Below are 23,619 nucleotides of genomic sequence, written 5' to 3'. Positions count from 1 at the left end.
GGCTCAGCTTGGAAGACGGCGGCGGGCGGGGGTGGGGGTGGGCAGGGAGGTGGCAGGGCACTGGCGTTTCTGGTCTCAGCCTGGTGGCCTCGGGCCTGCCCCGCTGCCCAAGCTCTCTACAAGACAGGGCTTTTCTGCTCTGCCTGCAGCACCAGCTGCATCTTCTCTCATCATTACCCGGGCTGTCCCCATCTCACAGGTGAGGACATTGCTGGGGACAGAGGAAACTGGTTCCTTGGTTCCCTGTCCTGTGCCTCCGCGGGACCTAGCCCTTGGGTCTGCAGACGGGCGGGCTGTGGTGGGCCCCGTGCTCTCTGAGAGCGAGCCCCGGGAGCCCCGCCTGCGGCCTGGCCAGGAAGGCCGCCGCTGCTGAGGGTCCCGTCCGGGTTCCCTCCTCCAGCGCTGGGGCAGCGGCTGCACGTAGACAGTTCTGTGTAGACGCTCTGTAGTCTGCCCCCAGTGCATCCAGACTTCCGCTCAAACAGAGGGAGACACTCGGGGTTCTCAGAAAGCCACTTTGCTACGGGAGCCGTCTGCAAAAGGGGCGAGTGGCAAGCTCCCCCCGGACCTAGAATTTGGGATGCGTGCTCTGGAGATGGAAGCTTCTGGCACCATCAGGGCTTTCCACAGACGTCAGACCGGTGTTCCCTCCCACAAGGCTCCACGGGCTGCAGAGCAGGCCGCCGACCGACTCTGCTGGCCTGGCCTTTATTCTGATGGTGGAACCGAGGCCACCTCTGATCCGGGTCTTCACGTAAAAAGAACGAGAAAAAATAGCATCATCCACATCCCCACTCAGGAGAGCATCCCTGTAGGCGCGACGCTAGAGACCACGCGCTTTCTCTAAAAAGGGTTTTATACCACACTTGAAGGTAGTAAGACTTTCAGGCAGGAACAGGGCAGCTCAGACCACTAGGCATGGATGAGCACGGTGGCCAACCACGCTCTAGAAGGGTGTGAAGCCAGAACAGGGGCCGGCAAGCCGCGAGCCCTGAGTCCACTCTGTGCCTTATTATTATTATTATTATTATTTGGGGAGGGGGGTGCGTACGGCGTGCAGGATCTCAGTTCCCTGACCAGGGATCGAACCTGTGCCCCCTGCAGTGGAAGCGTGGAGTCCTAACCGTTGGACTTCCAGGGAAGTCCCCACTCTGTTCCTTAAACATCCTCTTCAAGACTGGGGCCCATATATACAATGGAATATTACTCAGCCATAAAAAGACATGAAATTGAGCTATTTGTAATGAGGTGGATGGACCTAGAGTCTGTCATACAGAGTGAAGTAAGTCAGAAAGAGAAAGACAAATACCGTATGCTAACACATATATATGGAATTTAAGAAAAAAAATGTCATGAAGAACCTAGGGGTAAGACAGGAATAAAGACACAGACCTACTAGAGAATGGACTTGAGGACCCGGGGAGGGGGAAGGGTGAGCTGTGACAGGGCGAGAGAGAGGCATGGACATATATACACTACCAAACGTAAGGTAGATAGCTAGTGGGAAGCAGCCGCATAGCACAGGGAGATCAGCTAGGTGCTTTGTGACCACCTAGAGGGGTGTGATAGGGAGGGCGGGAGGGAGGGAGACGGAAGAGGGAAGAGATATGGGGACATATGTATATGTATAACTGATTCACTCTGTTACAAAGCAGAAACTAACACATCATTGTAAGGCAATTATACTCCAATAAAGATGTAAAAAAAAAAAAGACTGGGGCAGAACCACAGCTGTGCGGAATATCTAGGGTTGGGATAGCAAATCCCTCAGGGGAAAACACCGCATTAAGAGTTCTTAAGGTTGGGAAGGGGTGACAGGTAATTAACCAGGTTGTGGCCCAGGGAGGGTGTGATAAATATCGAGGAACAGATTCAGCACTGACAGGGGGCATGAGTCAGAGGCCAGAAGAAACTTCACATGGAAACCTGGAAAGTGCAAACACCAAACTCAAAATGCCACTGCAAAGGGAAATGAATGGTGTGACTGCAAGTAACACAAGCAGCACGAGAAAAGAAATCCCAGCAATAGAGAAGGTCCTTCCTTGCTCACTCTGGCCTGTGATCCCACTGCTGCACCTGCACCCCTGCTCAGGGACCCGGCAAAGCCAGGCCTGCTCACGCCCTCAAAGGGGCTGGAATAAAGCACAAAAGGAGATGGGGCTGCAGGAGGGGAAGGTGGCAGGGAAATTTGCTGCGGGCAGTGCTGTGCTAGCTCCCTGCCCGTATTTTTCATTTCTTCCAGACTCCCTGACTCTGCGGACCTAGCTACAGCCAGGGGACCTCAGGGGCGGGTCCGTCCGTGCTTGTGGTTCTGTGCCCATCTCGGCTCCCATGGTTCTTGGGTACCAATTAGCAAACCGAACACCTCCCGCCATCTCCAAGCCCCGACTCCCCGTTATTTATGCAAACAAAACACCCCTATTCGAATTCTAAATATATCAGCAGGCCAGGTGACCTCATCTACTTAACAATAAAAGCGCTGGGTCAACTTTCTCTGGGTGCAGGGGGGCGGTGGGATCATGCTATAACCTTTTCCGCATCTTATTCCAACAGCCCACGAGCCTAGAAAGGAAAACCTCATCCCTCGCAACCCAGCTCTGACCCAGAGGCGAGCTGCAGGCTGAGCTGCCTCTCCCGCGCTCCAGCACTTACTTCAGCAAGTCCTTGTCCTTGTTGAGATGCTGGAAGAAGGAAGGCTCACAGATGAGCTGTTTCTCCTGACACACCTGCTTGCAGGACTGCCCGGGCTCAGCAAGCTTTACCTGCAGGGCACTCAGGGGCGGCCACATCACTTGCCCATGGCAGAAGTCCTGGAATGACAATGAAACCATCAGCCAAGGGACCAGGGATGCAAGTGGGGGGTCCCCAGTCTGCCAACGAGCCCCAACAAGGGGGCCGGGCACCTGGTCATGGGAGAGCAGTGAGGGGCAGGAGGCAGGACCAGACAGACGTGGGTTGGAACCCAGCTCAGCTAGAACACGGCCTTGGCCTTGGCTTTCTGTGCACAGCACTGTGTCTGCCAGTAACGGGGGCTATTCATTCGTACCGCCACCTACAATGATGCAATCGAGCTAAAGCCTCCACGCTTGAAAGCCCATCTCCAGATCCACCTTCACCAGCTGTTCTATTCCCTCCGCCCTAATTCCAAAGACATTTTCAGTGTCTACCTAATTTGGCGGTTACCTAATATGACACTGTTTTGTGAGTGCTGGTTTCAACTTTGGGAAGCAAAGGAGCACAGCAAGGAGTCTGCAGGCATCTGGGAGAGGACTATTGCGGGGTCGTGGTCTTGAGAGAGGCTCAGTGCTTGTTGGTTGGAAACAATTGTAACACACAAATTCAACGGCTAGAGAAACAGTCTGAGGATGTGTGATAGGAGGTCAAGTAAGCTGGTATCCCCTGCAGGGAGGGGCGCCCCGAGGCATGGAAGGTGGTGGCATGCTCAGGATGGGGCTGGGTGGTCATTCCTAGGATCTGGAGGGTGCGCAGGAAATTAACACATCCAAGGAAGTCACGGGCGGGGAAGACCAGGAAGTAACCTGTGCAGCATGGTGAACGGGCAGCCTAGTTATGAAGCTGAGTGTTGAGGAGAAAGACGCAGTGGGACCAGGGAACGGGCAGGTGCGGAGTGGGAACTCTCTCTGCCCTGGGACCCCAGCTTTCATCTCAGCTGTGCCTGGAGCGACCCTGAACACGTACTGAGGGTGGAAACTCATGCACCACTGGCAACCAGAGCTTGCTCTGCTTGCACGATGTTGATGGAACCCTAGTAAAATTCTTCTGAATCTCCGGGGCTGCCCAACCTGCAGAAGATGATGTCAGGGCAGGAGCCCTTAAGAGCCACGTTTGTGTAACTTTTTGGGGGGCGGGCTAGCCCTCAGGGGTACCCAGTGGTTAGGGTTAGGATCCTGGGCTCTGAATTCCACTTGTAGGAATTCACCCCAGATGTATGGGACACAATTGGGCAAAGAAACCTACACAGGACACAGGAATCCCAGCAGTATTGTTAGAAGAGAAGCAGAAGACTTGAAACAACCTAAAAGCTGTATTTAAACAGGTAACTGTTTAGAAGTAGTGAAAATATGTCAGTGAGAATGTATACTGGGTGCAGCCGCTATGAAAAACAGTATGGAGGTTACTCAAAAAACTAGAGTTGCCATACGATCCAGCTATCCCATTCCTGGGCATATATCTGGAGAAAACACTAATTCAAAAATATATATGCACCCCTGTGTTCACAGCAGCACTATTTACAATAGCCAAGACATGGAAGCAACCTACGTGTCCATCGACAGATGAATGGATAAAGAAATTGTGGTTGGACGATAGATAGGTAGATATGGATACAGATAAAGGAATACTACTCAGCCACGAAAAAGAATGAAATAATGCCATTTGCAACAATATGGATGGACCTAGAGGTTATCATACTAAGGTGAAGTAAGTCAGACAAAGACAAATACCATATGATGTCATTTATATGTGGAATCTAAAATATGACACAAATGAACTTATCTATGAAACAGAAACAGACTCACAGAAATAGAGCAGACTGCTGGTCGCCAAGGGGGAGGTGGGCGGAAGAAGGAGGGATTGGGAGCTTGGGATTAGCAGATGCAGACTATCATATGTATGTATAACGGAATCACTTTGCTGTACACCAGAAACTAACACAACAATGTAAATCAACGAAGCTTCAATAAAATAAATTAAAAAAAAAAAAAAGAAATGGTGCCAAGAGCAGCAGGCCCTTCTTAAGGTTTGGTGAACCATCTGGAAAGCCTGAAGGTGATAAAATTGAACAGATGGAGGCCTGAAGGTGTCCTTAGTCGCTATGACACCAGGTAAGGCAGGAGGGAGTGGGGATCTCAGTTATGATTCTGGCCCCCAGCTAGGAGACTTCATAGCTGCCCCTCAAGCTCTCTCTGCCCACTTTCACATCTAAAAATGAAGAAAATATCACTTGTCCTTACATAACTCCTGTCAGATTAAAAAAAAGACGTGACTCTTAAGAAGGTACCTACAGATGTTAAAGATAACATTCCAAGGAAGACCCTTATTTGCTGCCAGGGTCCAGAGCGAGAAGTTGAGTTGCCTGGATTATATATGACAATCGCCCACAAGGGGCATCCCTTTGCCCAGCTGCTTGGAGGGCACAACTGACGCAGCAGCCCGTCATAAGCCTCTTCTCACCCCCAGGTGCCAGCCCCACTGGGTGCTTGCAGAAAGCTGGAGGTCCTCTGTTTCATTCAGCCTCAGCACCAGCTATCAGGGCAATGCCGACACGCCTTGTCTCCCTGTTTGCTCACTCACTCGTTCATTTGTTCATTCAATAAAATACTTGCTAAGATGCAGAAAAGCCTAAGGGTTTGGGGCTCGAACTGCTGGGGTTTGAATCTCAGCCTCTCCATCTAGCAGCTGAATGCTCTTGGCTAGCTCTGTAATTTTTCTTTGCCTCAGTTTCCTCAACTGTAAAATGAAGAATACATCAACGGCCACCTCCTAGAGTTGTCGAGGGGATTAAGTCAATTATAATGTGTAAAGTGCTCAGAAAAGTGCCTGATAAATATAACACCATGGGTTGGCTCTTCTAGGCCTTGGGGGTGACTTGGTGGAAAAAAAAAAAAAAGGAACCAAAAACACCTGCCTTTATAGAGCTTATTTTCATTGAGGGAGACAGAGAAACAACAGAAATCAATTATATGTAATATATTAAAGGTGATAATTGCTCTAAATAAGAATGAAGTGAGGAAAAGGAATCGGGACTGTTGGGGAAGAGGGTATTCAGATAAGTCATCATTGAGAAGGTGACATTCAAGAAAAGACCCGAGGAAGTAAAGGCGTGAGCCATGCAAGTGTGTGTGAAGGACATGATAGGCAGAGGCAAAGCAAGATCGGAGGCTCTGACAGCGAAGCTTCTAGCAGGTTCCAGGAGGAGCAGGGAGTTGCACACAGCTTGAGCAGTGTGTGCACGCTGGGGCCGGAGATGGGAGGAGATGGGGTCTGGGAGGTCCCGGGGGTTAGAGTACCCAGACCTTTGGGGGCCCATGCAAAGCCTTGGCTTTTCCTTGGAGTGAGACAGAAGCTACTGGAGAGTTCGGGGCAGAGGAGTGACTGAGCTGAGAACGGAAGGCAGGAGAAGAAGCAGGAGCAGAGAGACGGGAAGCCACGCAACAGTGTGGGAGAGAGAGAACGGCCTCAGGCCAGACCCACATCTTTGTCCAATAAACCTCCATGAAATGCTCATGTCATAGGGTGGCTTTGAAGGTTTTCTCATGCATCCATTCAAAACTTGACAAATGATCATTAAAGCCTATGCTGGGTGCTGGAAATAAGAATGTGGATGAGACAGAGTCTCCGGGTTCAAAGACTCCATCTAGTAAGAGAGGCTGGCATTTAAAAAATGACAGAACAGTACAAAACAGATGTCCAAACAGGATGTAAAGGCCACTGAGGAGAGAGAGAGAATTATTAACTCTGGGGAAGGGAAGGAGGGTAGGGGTAGCAATCAGAGAAGGCTTCCAGGAAATAGGGACTTCTGGGCTGGGTTTTGTAGGCTAAATAGGAGTTAGTGGCTTATCATAAACATGGTGCTTTGCAGATAACTGGTGCTCAATAAAGAGCTGTTGAACTGCACTGAAGGGTTCTGGCATCGTGGGGCTTTGATAGTAGAAGTAGAAAAGAATAATATTCTAACCCAGAAGCTTTATACAACCAGAGGAGACATAAAGAGTAATTTCCAATCTGGTTAACAAGCCCACTTAGAAACAGAACATCTGCATCCCTCTCTAATAATTATTTCAACCAGTCACCAAATTTCCCTAAATTTGCTTGAGTATGAAATTCTCCTAGAGTAACTATAATAAGAAAGGTTTATTAATCAACAAATTTATGATAAAAAGTAATGTTCGGAACCAATGAACACAATGAACTGTGAAAAAGAAGTAAGGATGCTGCCTTTATAACAAAGGCTAAGTAGCAGCATGGAGAAAACGTTATTTATCAACTACCAAAAGAGCTGGAGAAGACTGGGTAGGGGGAAGAGGGAGGCGACTCCCTAGGAGGGAAGCACCAGGTGGACGGGCTGGCTTGTCCCTCCCTCTCCGTGGCATGTGGTGGGATCTTTTCCACAAACCCCCCACCCCCAGAGTGGAGGTCTGCCCAAACCTTTGAGTTACTACGTCCATGACATATCAGGTGCAAGTAGATTTCTGCGGAAACGCACACTGTCTGGAACCAAAAAGACAGGTTCAGATACAGGTCTGGGGGCAGGATCTAAAGGAAGTAAGGTCAGGAATTCTCAAAAAAAAAAGAAAGAAAAGGGGGTGGTGGTGTAGGTTCAAGGCCATGAAACTGGGGTTTGCGCCAAGTTCAGCCAGCTATCTTATAGCTGGGAAATCCAGGGCGAAGCACAGAAAAAGTGTCCAATACATTGTGACTGGATTAAACACATTTCAGGTGCCTGCTGGCGCCTGCCCTTCTCAGCCTGTGCTGTCCTCAAAAGGAGTGAACTCTGTCCACGGGTGGCCCCGGGGCTGATCCCCAGCAGTGGGTGCGAATTTACATTTCCACAAGGGCAACAGAGGAGGTGGCTGTGGAGCTGAGCTGTGGTGACTCATCTCTGTGATGATCTTTACACTGCAAATCAACGAGCCAACCAGCTCACCCGGGAAAGAGTCAGACATAAACCTCCCACATTTCAAATTCTTCTACGACTACGAGTCTATCGGGAGAAACAAAAAAAACGTCCACACGCGTGCGAATGTTCAAGATAACACTCCACTTTTCACGACAGCTAAAAGGACGAAACGACCCAACTGGAGAACGGATAAACAAACTGTGGTCTATCCATACAGTGGAATATTATTCAGCAGTGAAAAAAGAATGAAGTACCAACACATGCTACAACATGCGTGAACCTCACAAACATTAAGATGAGAAATCTCCGGGAAAGGAGAATCTACAAAGACAGAACACAGGTCAGTGTTTTCCTGGGGCTGGGGGAACAAGCCAAGACTGACTGCAAACAGGCACAAAAGAGCCTTTTAGGGTGATGGAAATGTTATAAAACTAGATTGTGGTGGTAACTGCCCAAGTCTATCAATTTACTAAAAAAAAAAAAAAAAAAAAAAATCACTGAACTGTACCCTTACATGGAGTGAATTTTAGGGTCTGTAAATTACACCTGAATGAAGCTGTTTAAAAAACTACACCTCGATTGGTTTCTGGGCTCCTGCAGCAGCAAGTAGTTAAGGCTTTCAGAGGACCTACTGTGTGCCAAGCACTGTTCTTTGTCTTGAACATGTATTCATCTACTGATTCCTCCACCAGCCCTATGGGGTAGGTAGTAGTATCCCCATTGCACAGAAGAGGAAACAGCACGGAGAGATTAGAAACTTGACGGAGGTCACCGAGACAGTGGGGGCAGAGCCAGGATGTGAACCTGGCTGTCACAATGCAGGGCCCAGCGATGAAATCATTACCCACCCAGTCCCTCTGGGTTCAGGAATGGCTGGGCAAACAGCAACCACTGATTTTTCAAAAGAGGAAACATTCCTAGGTGACTGCCAACTTTCTCCCTGTTTCTACGCCTTTTCCTCTTCCCCTGCAAGCTGGCAACTCCACCATTCCCCCTACCCTGCCAATCAGCTTCACTGCCAGGCTCGAACATGCCCCATGGAGTTCGGGATGGGCCCCGATGAGCCGGATTTCCCAGGAGCTGAAGCTGATTCCACTGAGGCTCTTGGAGCTAACGCTTTTCTCCCCTCCGTATCTCCAGAGTGCTTTTCACATAAATGACACAGCTCCTTGCAAAATGATATGAGCACAGTCGTCTTGTAGAGTATTTGCAGGGTCTTTACAGAAAGTAGAAAATAGGGCTGAAGAGCATGTGCATGGTTTTCAGAAATCAATCTCAACATCGCCAAGAACTTGCTCTACTCTCCAGCCTGAGGCAAATACCTAAGTCTTTCCCAAGAAATGCACAAGGAGAACCTTAACAGGCCTGGACACACCCAGGTTAGGGAAGAAGAGTGCTCCTGATCTTAGATTACAAGGATTTTTCTTCTTGGCACACACTCCTGCTGCTGGAGCAAGTGCCTCTTTTGGAGAGCTGATATAAAACAGCATGCAAGGCTTCCCTGGTGGAGCAGTGGTTAAGAATCCACCTGCCAATGAAGGGGACACGGGTTTGAGCCCTGGTCCAGGAAGATCCCACATGCTGCGGAGCAACTAAGCCCGTGCGCCACAACTACTGAGCCCACGTGACACAACTACTGAAGCCTGCGTGCCTAGAGCCTGTGCTCTGCAACAAGAGAAACCACTGCAGTGAAAAGCCCGCGCACCACAACGAAGAGTAGCCCCTGCTCGCCGCAACTAGAGAAAGCCCGTGCACAGCAACGAAGCCCCAGTGCAGCCATAAATAAAGAAATACATTTATTACAAAAATAAATAAAGAGTGTGCAATCCAAATCAACATTTTTAGTACAGTAAAGGGAGAGAGGGCATTAAGCGAAGAAGCAAGTGGCTTTCCTAAAGCCAGGATTTGTTCCCATTGGTGCTGCCTAGGCTGGTAGGGTAGGTCAAGCTGCTATCGACCACTCTGTACAGAGCATATGTTGAAACCTGGGGCTTTTCTCAATTGCTGTCAATTGGCTTCCTCTGGCTCCTGTTGCCTGGGGTGAGTATGATGGACAACCTTGAAAGGGTTCTGGGATAAAAGCTTCCTTATTCCACTAGCAGATCGCATGGAGGACTCTGAAGGCAGAGATCAGCCTAATTAGGGCTGCGATGCTCCTACAGTTTAAGAGATGGGAAGCTTATGCTCCCACCACCCCTTTGGAGCTTGAGGCTTTCCTGTTCATACCAGGAACACCGCTCCGCTCTCTCCTCTCACTGCTCTTTGAAGATATTCTTTTGGCTGCAAAAATAACGAACACCCCAAGCTCTAAAACACTAGAGCCTGGGGCTAATCGTTAGAGGCAGAAGACCCAATCTGTGAACCAGTGGGGTCTTGGCTTCCTAATTTCCCTCTGGTTTGGGGGAACATTATGGCTCTGACAAAACCCTCCCCAGAGGCCTGGGATAAACTCAAAATAGGCCCCTTTATTGCTCATTTAGCAGCACTGAGAGAATGTTGAGTAAGAAATGCCCCAAACGCAAGATTCCTAGAATGACTTTTCTAAAGCACCAATCTGAGAGCATCACTGCCCTATTCCTGGGTTAAAACCTTTCTTTAGGGCTTCCCTGGTGGCGCAGTGCCTGAGAGTCCGCCTGCCGATGCAGAGGACACGGGTTCGTGCCCCGGTCTGGGAACATCCCACGTGCCGCGGAGCGGCTGGGCCCGTGAGTCATGGCTGCTGGGCCTGCGCGTCTGGAGCCTGTGCTCCGCAATGGGAGAGGCCGCAGCGGTGAGAGGCCCGCGTACCGCCAAAAAAAAAAAAAAAAAAAAAAAAAAACCTTTCTTTAGCTTCTTGTCCCAGAAACAAATTCTGAATTCTTCAGCTGAGCCTCAGCATCTTTTCATGATGTGTCTCCTCCTCCAACCTCTTCTCTCACATCATCTCTCTCTTCAGTCACAGCCAAGCTTCCAATAATTCACCACCATTTCTCTTTTTCACCCCCAGGCCTTTGCATCGCGACCTCTCTGTACCACGACTTTGCCTTTAGGACTCATCTCCCGCAGCGTGCTTCCAGAGAGACTCTCCCTCCCCTCCCCCATCCACACCCTGCATCTGAGTTACGTGATCCCAAAGCACCTGGGTAGTCACTATTACAGATGTAACCAATGGCAGCGGCATCGCCTGTGAACTTGACCTTCAAGCTACCTGAGGATAGGGCCTCATCCTTTGACACCTCTTCTTGCCCAACTCCCAGCACTGTCTGCAGCCCCCTCCAGCTGACAAATATTTTCAGAGAGGATGAATGAATAAACAACAGCAGGCAAAAAAGAAATCCCTGGGGGCTTCCCCGGTGGCACAGTGGTTGAGAGTCCACCTGCCGATGCAGGGGACACGGGTTCGTGCCCCGGTCCGGGAAGATCCCACATGCCGCGGAGCGGCTGGGCCCGTGAGCCATGGCCGCTGAGCCTGCACGTCCGGAGCCTGTGCTCCGCAACGGGAGAGGCCACAACAGTGAGAGGCCTGCGTACAGCAAAAAAAAAAAAAAGAAAAAAAAAAAAGATGCTCTCCAAATCATAAGGGCCAAGATGAGCCTCCTGGTTCTTGGCACATAGGGAAAACAAGCACACACACTCACTCCCCTTCTCATTCATTTATTCATGTCTTCGGCTTTTGTGCACCTACTCTGTGCCAGGCAGAGGGCTAGGCACTTGGATGTCAAGGGGAACAAGCTAGGTGTGGCCCTGAATCCCAGAGTATTTGACAAGGTCTATTTGGGGAACGGGATCTTCCTGTTTGAAAGGAAACCTAGTAATAGATTCACAGAGAACAGGCCACATGAGAACTTCTAAGGACTGGCTGGGACTCAAGAATCTTAGGGAAGAAAGAAAGACAGTCTTCAAATAAATGTGATAAAGAGTCTTTTCAAGTATCATATGATAGCACTTACATGTGGAATCTAAAAAAATGATACAGATGAACTTATTTACAAAACAGAAACAGACTCACAGACATAGGAAACAAACTTACGGTTACTAAAGGGGAAGGGGTGGCGAAGGGATAAGTTAGGAGTTTGGGATTAACATACACACACTACTATATATAAAATAGATAATCAACAAGGACCTCCTGTATAGCACAGGGAACTCTACTCAATATTCTATAATAACCTGCATGGGAAAAGAATCTGAAAAAGAATGGATATATGTACATGTAAAACGAAATCATTCTGCTGTACACCTGATTGATTTAGGTTGTACACAACATTCTAAATCAACTAGACTCTAATATAAAGTTTAAAAAGTCTTTCTACACCTGGTGGTGAGTAACCATTTTCCCTGAGAGGAAGCAGAGACAGGAAAGGCAGAAGTTGGTTCCGTACGCAGCTGCAGGGATCCTAGTAGGATCCTGGCCTCCTTGGAGGGTAGTTAAAGCTGTGATGTGTTAAATCTCACTGTCAGAGGCCACGGCCGCCCTGTCTGCACCTTCAGGAAGGGCCAGCAGCTCCTTGAGATCAAAGAAGATGGGAAGTATAGCTCTGGGACAGGTGCCAGCACCCGGGCCCACAGCAATGCTGCTGGTGCAGGCCTGGGCTCAGACCAAACCAGCGTCAAACCCTGACTCCAAGACTAAGCCCTGCGACTAAGACTCTCTGTTCCCATTATCCAGAGAACGGGGTGATGACTGCCACCTCCCAGGATTACTGTGAGGGTAAATGAGATGATGCATTGGGACGTGTTGGCATAAAGTCTGTACGTAAAGGGCTGCTCAAGTTAGGATGATGATACTGTCATTCTTAAGTTGGGTGTCATGTGAAGAGTGACTGAGATAGTGATTCAAATGCTCAGCTCTTGTGGTAAAGTCTAACACTGTAGAATATATTATGTTATATAATAATACACAAGAATATAATACACTAATGTATAATATAGTAACATCACTAGTGTGTCTTTACTGAGCAGTATGTGTTAGCCCTGTTCTGAGCACTTCACATGTACTAGGCTCATTTAATCCTCCCGTCAGCCCCATGAGGTTCTATTTTTATCCTCAGTTTGCAGGGGAGGAAACTAACACATCCCAGTCATACAACCAGACAGTCTTGGCGGAGGGGCTGGAACCCAGGCGGCTGGCTGCACTGCACTCCCTTCTTGCCACTCACAAAAATTCAGAACATCAAACCTGGCACCCTGAAGCCTCTGCCTCTGGCTCGGCCCGTCCAGCGGCTGCACTCAGGGTCGTCTGCTGCTCACCACGGTCTGTGGCCTCAAATCTTTCCTTTGAAACCTGCCTTGGCCTGCAGTCTGCAACTACTTCCACTTTCAACATGCCATTTCTACTTTCAGCCTTCAGAGTCCTCACCCCCTATTGTGTCAAGATCTCATGACTGCCCCAAGACACTCTGCTTTGTCTTTTAAGAGGAGCCCCTTATTTCTGACATCTGGTCAAGGAGTTCATATTCCCCTACCCACGGGGGTGCTCAGTCTGCCTATTTCTGGCTCTGTGTTGCTTTTGAAGCCTACGGAATGAAAATGTTTGAAAACGACAGCAATGACACTTTTGGCCTTTACTTCTACGAGCACAAGACATAGTTTCCCAACTCTGTTCGGGGTGGTGGGACCCTTGGAACCCTCCACTGCTTTGGAAGTGAACTTCTGCTTTTATCTGTTTTATATACTTGGATTTCACGTGAAGTTTCATTTGAAAACGGGTCCTATTTTTAAAAACGTTTGAAAATCACTGAAGAGTCCGAACATATTTGCAATTACCAAAGAGATATTGAGCCATCTCTCTGTTCCCTCCCGACCCAAATCCTTGTAAGGCCCCTAGAACCCAGGCAGGGCACAGGTCTGATGGGGAAGGACGTTTTCATCTTAACCATCCAGTCTCTCCCTTAAGTTTCCATTTGACCTTCCACCATCATAAAGAACATTTTTACCCTAAGGACAGACTGACTCCTTGGAGTGACCTTGACAGTGCATAATTTAGAATTTCAAGAAGCCATTCTCTAGCCTGTAGAGTCCTCCAAATCAGGAAAATAAGCACAGAAACATGGTAAACTCTTAACTGTTCATGAGAGTCCTCTGGGGTAGCAGGAGGTAGGACACAGCAAGGACAGATGGACTTCTGAAGAGCCTTACCTGTTTCTCGATGAAAGCGTTGATTCTCTGTAGCATCCCCTCGCACGTGAATTCGTATGGCATGTACGGCTCAATCTGCAGAAACAGAACACGGTATCATGAAAGAGGAAGACACAGGACACGCAACACTTACCCAGTCCTCCATTGATTCACTCACACTCAGGTGCCAACACCTGCAGGGATCCTTGTGAGGGGCTAAGACTATGAACTTGGCAGTCAGCAGACCTGGCTTCACAACCTCATTCTGCTCCTTATCAGCTGTGGGACCCTGAGCAAATGATCTACCACCTCTGAGCCTCAGATCCTTCACGTGTAAAATGGTGATAAGAAAAACCCATTTCTTGGAACATGTGGTAAAGATGACGGGGGGGAAAAAAGCGCTTAGTTCAGTGTCTAACACAGAGTAGGCACTCAACAAAAGGTGGAGAGTGTCACTTGTTAGAAGGTAAGCTCCGTGGGGCAGGGTCCATGGCTGCTGGGTCATCTGCATCCCGGTGCTGAGTGGGGCGGCACACGTTGGAACCAGCAAACATCTGGTGAATGAATGCATGCTCCCTGCCCTGAGAAAGGCACATGATGAGTGGTTTCAGGACCGTGACAGTGACAAAAGCTTTGTTTTGCATTAGTAGGTGCACGTTCCCAAAGAACTCATGGTGCAAAAACAGAGTGATGAAGTGTCCCAGAGAGTTCAGCTAGAGGGTCCCAGGAAGCTAGAAGGTCAAAGCCAACTTCTGCTCATGCTGGGCTTTTAAGGTCAGCTATGACTCCAGCAAGCCAAGACTGAGGAGGGCAAAGATGCAGAAGACGTTCCGGGGGGGAGCATTAGTGGGAGATTAGACATGAAAGAAGGACAGCAGGAGGACAGAACTAGGATCATGGAAACTGGTGAGACAGGCTAGTAAGAGGTTCACTGGATTTCCACAAAAGACTTGTGGTTTCTACTCTAAGGAGCCTAGCCTTTACTTGAGGGTAGCAAGCAACGTAGAAGGTGCTTCACTGGGGTAGGGGAGGCAATCTGATCAATACTGTGACACCTGATGGAAGGGGAAGAAATGCAGGTTGGAGCTCTGCAGTGCCTGTGCCGACACTATGACGCCTGCGTCTTTAATCTGAAATGGAAATTTCACTTGGGAGAATATGGCCAGCAATCCAGTTTGTTACAGCTTCAGAAAGCCCAGTAGCACTTATCAGCACATTCACCACCTCCCTCTTAAGTCTACACTCGCCTATCTCAAATCTACAGGGTGGAGACCTGGACAAAACATCTGTGAGTTGAGGCCTGCTGCAAATGGGACACTTGACAGAGAAGACACCCTTCTGGGGGCAGCCAAGTAGCTGTCCTCAAGGCAGCTTCTCCCGTTTTCTGTGTATGTTGATTCACACATTACATTTGAAATCTTCTTCCACCATGATTAGTAATTTCATAACATGTCTTTGAATGCACAATTAGATGACACATCACACAGGCTGTAACTCAGCCATCCCTGCCCACATGCATCCAGAGAGAGCCGAAAGAGGCTGAGCCATAAGTACTGTAATATCAGGGTAGGACTATTCTGCATGAGCTGAGGTCCTTTTGTTCCTAGATCATTTATCTCAGAAGAGCTCAAAATGCTTTAACTGACTTACATCTTTCAAGCTTGCATCTTCTCATCTCAAGCTTTTGCACTTGCTGTGCCTTCTCTAACCCAACCACAGTCCTTTCCACCAAATGTAGACTTTTTCTTTTAAAGAATATTTATTTAATCACCTTGTGAGTGATTCCAGAAGTTTTCTCTAACTGTCTAGAGATATGCCTCTTCCCATGTTTGTTGGGAAAAGATATGAACGAATAAGAACAACAACAAAAAATGTACAATAGAGGACTTCCATATTGGGCTCATTTGGGGATAAGTAGGATTTCTAGAGTGAGGTAAATAAACATCGGTGGGCCATCTGTCATGCGACCGACAGATCCAGTTATATGGTGGGAAGCATACTGAATACTCAAGGGTCATTCCTACAACATATTCTAAAGGGTATCCATTAGAAATGAAAGTGCATTCATTCAAAGGGCTTATGCAATAAACACAGAAAAAGGGCTCTTCCTGTGTCCTACCAACCAAACCCAGTTTAACCAAAGGGGATGTGACTCATTAACTGCTTTGTGGCCAGTTCACTGTTTTAAAAGATAAGAAGCTAATTTTCCTATAAAGGAAAAGCAAAAAAAAAAAAAAAAAAAAAAAAGAAAGAACTTGTATTCTTAAGCCACCTCTGCCATGAGTTCCACTAGCCCTGCTGTGCACAGAAGCAGGGCCCTCTGTGTGGGAAAGCTCCCCAGAGCCCTGGCTTTAGGAATACTGAGCACTGGCTAGCCTCTGATGTCGGATCTGCTGCACAGATTGTGTGTGTGTGTGTGTGACAGTTTTCTGTAGAACTTCAGGAACAAGTCAAGGTCTTTTGGGGGATGAATGAAAGGGAATGTTGAAACCACACCAGTCACTGAGAATCCCAAGTGGGGTCAGTTATGGAGAAGCAGGGGGGAATGTGCTTGGTCATCTTGCTGGTGGACAAAGGACTGTTACTCATATGGCCACAGGAAGGATCCCTGCAGGCTGCACCATGCAGTCCCTGCTGGCCTTGGAAACGTTCCCTACCCCCCATCTTTTCCTCCGTTTTCTCCTCTTCACCTCCCTTCCAGTGGGATTTCCTGTCTCTAGTATTACTCAGCGTTCTAAGTCAGAGCACGACTTCTACAGGGAACTGCTCTCTGATACCAGTTAACCTCTGCATGGTCCCACCTGACAGGTGGCTTGGCATCATTCAATGACAGATGGTCTTAGAAGGTACCAGAAGTTCAGGGGTTGAGTCTTATCTCCTCTATCTACTAAGCACAGAATTTTAAGTCAGACATTTCCTGGAATTTCTCTTGATGATTTCAAATGTAAAATAGGTCATGTCATTCCCCTGCTCAAAACTACCCATCATACTCAGAATAAAATCCAGAATCTCTCTTGTGGTCTACTTAGAGGCCCTACACACTCTGGCTCCTGCAGACCCTTTTATGGTCTCCATTATTTCTGATGGGAAGTTGGTGGTCTTTCATATTGTTATTCCCCTGAATGTAATACAATTTTCTCTGGCTGCTTTCAAGATTATTTTCCTCATCTTTCGTTTTTGGCAGTTCAGCTATGATGTATCTAAGTGTGTTTTTCTCCATATTTATCCTGCTTGGCCTTCACTGAGCTCCCACAATCTGCAGGTTAATGTTATTCATTAATTTTAGAAAATTCTTAGCCATTATCTTTTCACAAATATTTCTTCCAGCCATTCTCTCCTCTGAGGTACTAATTACACATAAATTAGGCTGCTTGAATATTGTTCCAGAGATCTCATATGCTCTTTTTATCTTGTTCTTTTTCCTCTAATTCCAATAATTTCTATTGATAAGTCTTTAAAGTTCACTGATTATTTTCGTCTGCTGTGTATAATCTGCTGATCAGCCCACTGAAAGAGTTAATTTCTGATACGGTACTTCTCAGTTCTAGCATTTTTTCATTTGGCTTTTAAAAAAGTTCCCATCTCCCTGCTGAAATCCCCCAGCTATTCACATATGTTGTCGACCTTTTTCATCAAAGCTTTTTTTAAAAAAAATTAATTAATTAATTTGGCTGCATGGGGTCTTAGTTGTGGTAGACAGGTTCCTAAGTTGCAGCTCGTGGGCTCCTTAGTTGCAGCACATGGGCTCCTTAGTTGCGGCATGCACGTGGGATCTAGTTCCCTGACCAGGGATCGAACCCAGGTCCCCCGTACTGGGAGCACAGAGTCTTAGCCACTGGACCACCAGGGAAGTCCCCAACAAACCTTTTAATACATTGATCTCAGCATTTAAAATTTGCTGTATGGTAATCCCAACATCTGAGCCATCTCTGAGTCTGGTTTTATTGATGGTGTCCTCTCTTAATGGTGGGTCATGTTTTCTTGCTTTTTTGAGTGTCATGTAATTTAAAATCTTGTAATTAAATATCAGAAAGCTTGGCACCAAATTTCTGATCCATTTATAACAAGCATAAGGATTATAATGTTAATAGTCTTTGTATTAATCTCATTCCTTACTTTCTCTCTCACTCTCGTCTTCCCTTTACTTCATTTAATGATGTTTTTCTTTTTAAATTTTTTCTTAATAAACTAGTCAAAAATACTAGTTTCAATCCAGGTTCTACTACTTACTAGTTGTGCGATTTTATGTAAATTACTTAATTTTCTTTAAACCTTAATTTTCTTATCTGCAGAAGGATTAAATGAGACAAGGCTCATAAAGATGTACAGAGAGAGGGCTCCCCTGGTGGCGCAGTGGTTGAGAGTCCGCCTGCCGATGCAGGGGACACGGGTTCGTGCCCCAGTCCGGGAAGATCCCACATGCCGCAGAGCGGCTGGGCCCGTGAGCCATGGCCACTGAGCCTGTGCATCCGGAGCCTGTGCTCTGCAACGGGAGAGGCCACAACAGTGAGAGGCCCATGTACTGCCAAAAAAAAAAAAAAAGATGTACAGAGAGAGATTCTGGAGGTATAAAAAGAGCTTCTCCCTACATATGACCTACTATTATAATTACTTTTTATGCCCCCTTAAGTGGCCTTAAATGGTTTTAGGGAAAGGGTTGGTCAGGGTTTTAAAAAGGGGAGCAGTAGATGTTCCATGAAGTGAACAGAGCCTCATGTAGAAGTGGATAGAACTCAGCACCCACTTAGTGCTTTACATGTCAGGCATTCCCACGAGATTTTTGTTTGACAAAAGGGATCTATTATCTAAAAAGTTTTGGACTCTGTGATCCAAGATTTTCTGCCTCTACATTAGCTTTCAAATTACTCCTCTTCAAAAGAATGCACACTTAACTAAGTGTTGTGGGTTGAACTCTGTCCCCCACCCCCAAAAGATATGTTGAAGTCCTAACCCCCAGTACCTGTGAATGGGACCCTATTTGGAAATAAGGTCTTCGCAGATGGAATCAAGATAAGAAGAGGTCATAGTGATTTAGGGTGGGCCCTAATCCAACATGACTGATGTCTCTGTGAGAAGTGGAGAAAACAGATAGAAAGACACACACACACACACACACACACACACACACACACACACACACACACACACACGAAGAACACCATATGACAGCAGAGACAGAGATGAAAGTGTTGCAGCTGCAAACCAAGGAATACCTGGGGCCACCAGGAGGTGGAAGAGCCGAGGAAGGACCCTCCATGAGAGGCGTCAGAGGGAGCGTGGCCCTGCCGACATCTTAATTTCAGATGCTGACATCTGAATTTTAATTGCAGCCTCCAGACTGTAAGAGAATAAATTTCTGTTGTTTCAACCACCACTTTGTGGTTCTCTGTTATGGCAGCTTTAGAAGCTAATACCCTAGAGGACACTGAGACTGAAGAAAGGAGAGCCTTCGAGCTCTGCAAGAAGGATCCTCTGGTGGGAAACTGCAGACACGCAGCAGGTGCTTGAGGTGGCCAGCAGTACCACACCCACTCAGCACTTCATCTCTTGGCTTGGCCACCAGAGGTCTGGGGGACTTCTGCCCTAAACTTGAGACTGGGATGAGATCGTACACGTCGCTGATGGGAAGCTCTGTGCAGCTACCTCAAAGCTCAATAACTAGACCTGCTCTAAAGGGACATGGGTGACACGCTGGAGTACTCCTGTTCCCCAGGAGATGTGGTCCGTAGCTGAAACTGGCAGTTGGGAGGGCCCCACTTTATTCCCCAAAGGGGAAAGGCGGCCCTTTGCATGGGCCAACTGGCAACTCCTCCTCGGATACACGCCTTTCTAGCCTCTCCCCCTTGACTCTCACTGTTCCTCTAACTCATGTCTTTCTGGGCTCACTTCTCCGTTTAACTTTGCAGATTCCTACTCATGCTCTGAGACTTAACTCAATGCTGCATTCTCCAGATGTCCTTATAAGGAGCAGAGAAAACAGAAACAGAAGAGAAACTTACGGTTACCAGCGGGGAAAGGAGCGGGGAGGGATAAATTAAGACTTTGGGATGAGCAGATACAAACTACCGTGTATAAAGCAGATAAACAACAAGGACCTACTGTATAGCACAGGGAACTATACTCAATATCCTGTAATTAAACCATAATGGAAAAGAATATGAAAAAGTATATATATACACACATATATATACATATCGGAATCATTTTTGTTGTACACCAGAAACTAACACAACATTGTAAATCAACTATACTTCAATAAAAAAAAAAAAAGAAGCAGAGAAGACAGACACTCCTCCATCTCTGGCATGTTGGTCTTGGCACTGAACATACTCTGCCTTAGTGTGCTGATCTGCATACATCTATTCCTCGCTCCCTCCATGCCTCCCACCATCTATTAGGTACATCGCTATGCTGGGTCCTGAGAACACAGCAGTGAGACAGGTATCGTTCCTGCCCATGCTGCTTACGGTCTAATGGAAATCCAGACTATCACTAACAAAAGTAAGAACGTTATAGTATTACATTAGCCAAGACATGGAAACAACAGTCCATCGACAGATGAATGGATAAAGAAAATGTGGTGTGTATGTGTGTATACACACACACACATACACACACACACACACACACACACACAACGGAATATTACTCAGCCATAAAAAATGAAATAATACCATTTGCAACTACACAGATGGACCTAGAGATTATCATACTAAGTGAAGCAAGTCAAAGACATATATGATATCACTTATTTGTGGAATCTAAAATACGACACAAATGAGCTTATCTACGAAACAGAAACAGACTCAGATATAGAGGACAGATTTGTGGTTGCCAAGGGGGTGAAGGGGACAGGAGAGGGTTGGATTGGGAGTTTGGGATTAGCAGATGCAAGCTATTACCTATAGGATGGATAAACAACAAGGTCCTACTGTATAGTACAGGGAACTATATTCAATATCCTGTAATAAACCATAATAGAAAAAGAATATGTAAAAGAATGTATATACATGTATAACGGAATCACTTTGTTGTACACTGGAAACTAACACAACACTGTAAATCAACTATACGTCAGTAAAAAAGAATGTTACATTATTATATATGCAATACTGACTTAATACTCCTGACTAGACATTTATTATGAGATCGACACTGCACTTAAGCACTTTATATTCATTATCTCATTGGATCCTCTCAGTACCTGTAAAGTAGGTGAAATTAGCATACATCAGGGATGAGGAAACTGAGCCTCAGAGGTTAAGTAACTGCCCGAGGGGACACTGCTGGATCCCAACCCAAGCTGTCTGACTCTAGCCTGTCCTTATAACCACACCTATACTGCTTCTCTTAAAAAATTATAACAGAGTAATCGCTGCTCTGATAGGAGGAGGACAGAGGGCAGGGTTTACTGGTAGAATCCAAGGCAGTCCCGGGGTTGGGAGAGAGGATAACTTGATCCATCCCCTACAGGGTGGTAAGTTTCCTACAGGCAGGGAGCCAGCCTCGTTTATGCTTATGGAAGTGAGCGTCCCTGACAGTGGTTCAGAGGGCGCTCTGCATACAGTAGGTACTTAATACATGTCTGCTGAATTGTTCTGGAGAGTCCAGAGATGTTAGTTACTTATACAAAATTTTATAAGATGTTTAGGTAGAAAAGCCAAATAAACAGATGCTATAAAAAACATTTTCCAGTATTTCCTTAATTAGTCCTTTTCCTTCTTTTTTTTTTTTTTTTTTTTTTTCAGGGGAGCAGGTCTATCTTTTCTGATCTTTGGGAGAGCTACATAATGAAGTCACTGACACAAGTAGATTTCAAGTTTCTACTGCTGTGTCTGGGACCCAGGAGCCATGTCGAAAGGGTCTGTAGAATCCATGCACGCATCTGGACACCAGCTCTAATTCCATTTCACAGAACATCCACAAAAATCCCCAAGCCAGTCCTACAGCTGGGCCATTTTCTAAATTTCAGAGTCAAGCTGACATGGAACCATTCTAATTACTTGAACGAAGGGCATGTGATGCTTTCCACATGATCCTGTTCACATCACAAATGGGGGAAAATGGAATAAAAGAAATAACCTTCTGACTTAAAATTGCTTTCACGGCGTCCTCCACCCCCTCCTGATTATCGAGGTCAACAGTCCAGACGTGTGGCTGGCCGATGAAAACTTCGGCATAAGGATGCTGGGAGGTCAGCTGGAAAAGAGAAAACAGAACACCTCAGTCTCACGAACACTGGCTTTTTTCATTTCTCAACCTTCTGTGCTAGGTGAAGCGTTATGCTTTTTACGGTTCCGAGTTGTACTTGTGTAGGTAATGTCACTTTTTGTTTTGGACCCTTGACGATCGAAACCTCCTAAGCACCCCGTAAGCAGGTAACAATAAAAGAGGGAGGATTCCACAGCTTGCTTTCTTTCTTTTTTGCTTTGACCAGCAGGACATCTACTGTCAGGACTATCTGGAGAAGCAGGCACAGTCCTGACAGGTACAGGTAAGGACACCGAGGCTGTCAAGTGTGCCCAGCTGGCAACACTGGCAGTGCCCATGGGTGCCCACCAGGCTCATGTGGGATGTTTTAAAAGACACACGGCCAGGCTACGCTGTCTTAGACCCTTGGAGCTGGGATCTTGGGCACTTTGGAGGGGTTCCTGGGAGTCTAGGGGTCCCAGGAGGGCATGGCCCTGTATGAGACCACGGCATCCACAGGGCAGGTCCAGTGATGGCTCCCCACCTTGAGTACCGCTTTGAAAAAAGAGTTAGAATGTCATAACCAGGTGACATGGAGGCTGTTACAGATGGCTTCAACCCCCCAAATCACACCAAGAAATCATGAATATTTACCCTCAGTCATATCCCAGCTCTGAAAATCACCTAGATCAAACTAGCATCTGTTATAAAATACTGGTTAGGATAGACAGGTAAGTATAAGGAAATTACAATAAAGTTCTCATAGGCTTTAAAGTCATAGAAGGACACGTAACGGCACATATGAAAGGTGACAGAAAGGGAAATAATGCTACCAGAAAAAGAGAGAATTTTGGAATAATAATTAGCATAACACTGGAGCCTTAAGAGTCATAAAGGCAATGTGTGATCGGAAAAGCAAGGAAAAGTAGCTTTTGTTTTAAAGGAGGTTTTATTTTAAAAACAAAGGGTGGCCAAAGAAACCCACAGGAATATTGGCAATTCTCAGTTCTTGAAGAATCCGTTTTTTAAAGACAGCTAAATTTACCCCTCAAACTTGTTCCCACCTTTATTCTTGTATCCTTTTAAGGCTGTGGTATAAAGAAAGCATTCTGGTGCACTTTCAGTTCTCAAAGTTGGTGGGTGCTGCCCCAACCCGTGGCTGAGGACCAGGGATGCCAGACGCCTTGAGATGTGTGTGACCGTCCTGCACAGGGCAGAACTGTCCACTCCCCACAGGCCTTCACATGCCCCGCCAAGCTCTCAGGTGGGTTCACAGAATCTGCCCCTTTGGCACAGTCTGAATATACACTGAGTTTTCCAGGAACATAATTGCCATGTAAATCAAGGGACATTTTATTGGGAATTTCACCAATAAGCTGTTATCATTTCAGAAAAATCATGGCAGCAAAGTCAATGCCACGCAGAGATTCTGGGTCTCCAGTACAACATACCCAAACCAGTCTGTATTTGAAGCTGTCACAGTAATGCCAATGGAGTATATCTGTGTGTCTACACGTAGGCACCTTTTTATTTAGCTTCTCTTTCTTTAATGTCAATTATAAGTAAAAAGGGCTGACCAGATTCAGCTCAATGTTTTCTTCTTCTTTTTTTTTTTGCGGTACGTAGGCCTCTCACTGTTGTGGCCTCTCCCGTTGCGGAGCACAGGCTCCGGACGCGCAGGCTCAGTGGCCATG

At 46.8% G+C, this 23,619-nt stretch overlaps 1 protein-coding gene across 1 annotated transcript in view; it reads right to left on the bottom strand.

Annotated features, from left to right (window-relative positions):
• The window catches only part of MGAT5 (alpha-1,6-mannosylglycoprotein 6-beta-N-acetylglucosaminyltransferase), a gene marked incomplete at its 3' end in the record, with an annotated part of 361,158 nt that overhangs the window by 4,013 nt on the left and 333,526 nt on the right, over positions 1 to 23,619 (bottom strand). Inside the window, exons 15-17 of the mRNA XM_082840634.1 lie at positions 21,818 to 21,934; positions 13,757 to 13,831; positions 2,653 to 2,810 (exon numbers count right to left, since the gene is read on the bottom strand). Coding sequence (XP_082696760.1) covers positions 2,653 to 2,810; positions 13,757 to 13,831; positions 21,818 to 21,934 — 350 coding nt within the window. The remainder of the gene's footprint in view (positions 1 to 2,652; positions 2,811 to 13,756; positions 13,832 to 21,817; positions 21,935 to 23,619) is intronic.

This window comes from Leucopleurus acutus (genome assembly GCF_964270905.1).
Source record: "Leucopleurus acutus genome assembly, chromosome: 6".
Classification (NCBI taxonomy): Eukaryota; Metazoa; Chordata; class Mammalia; order Artiodactyla; family Delphinidae; genus Leucopleurus; species Leucopleurus acutus.
The sequence above is the reverse complement of the archived record's forward strand: the minus strand, read 5'-3'. Positions and strand labels throughout refer to the sequence as shown.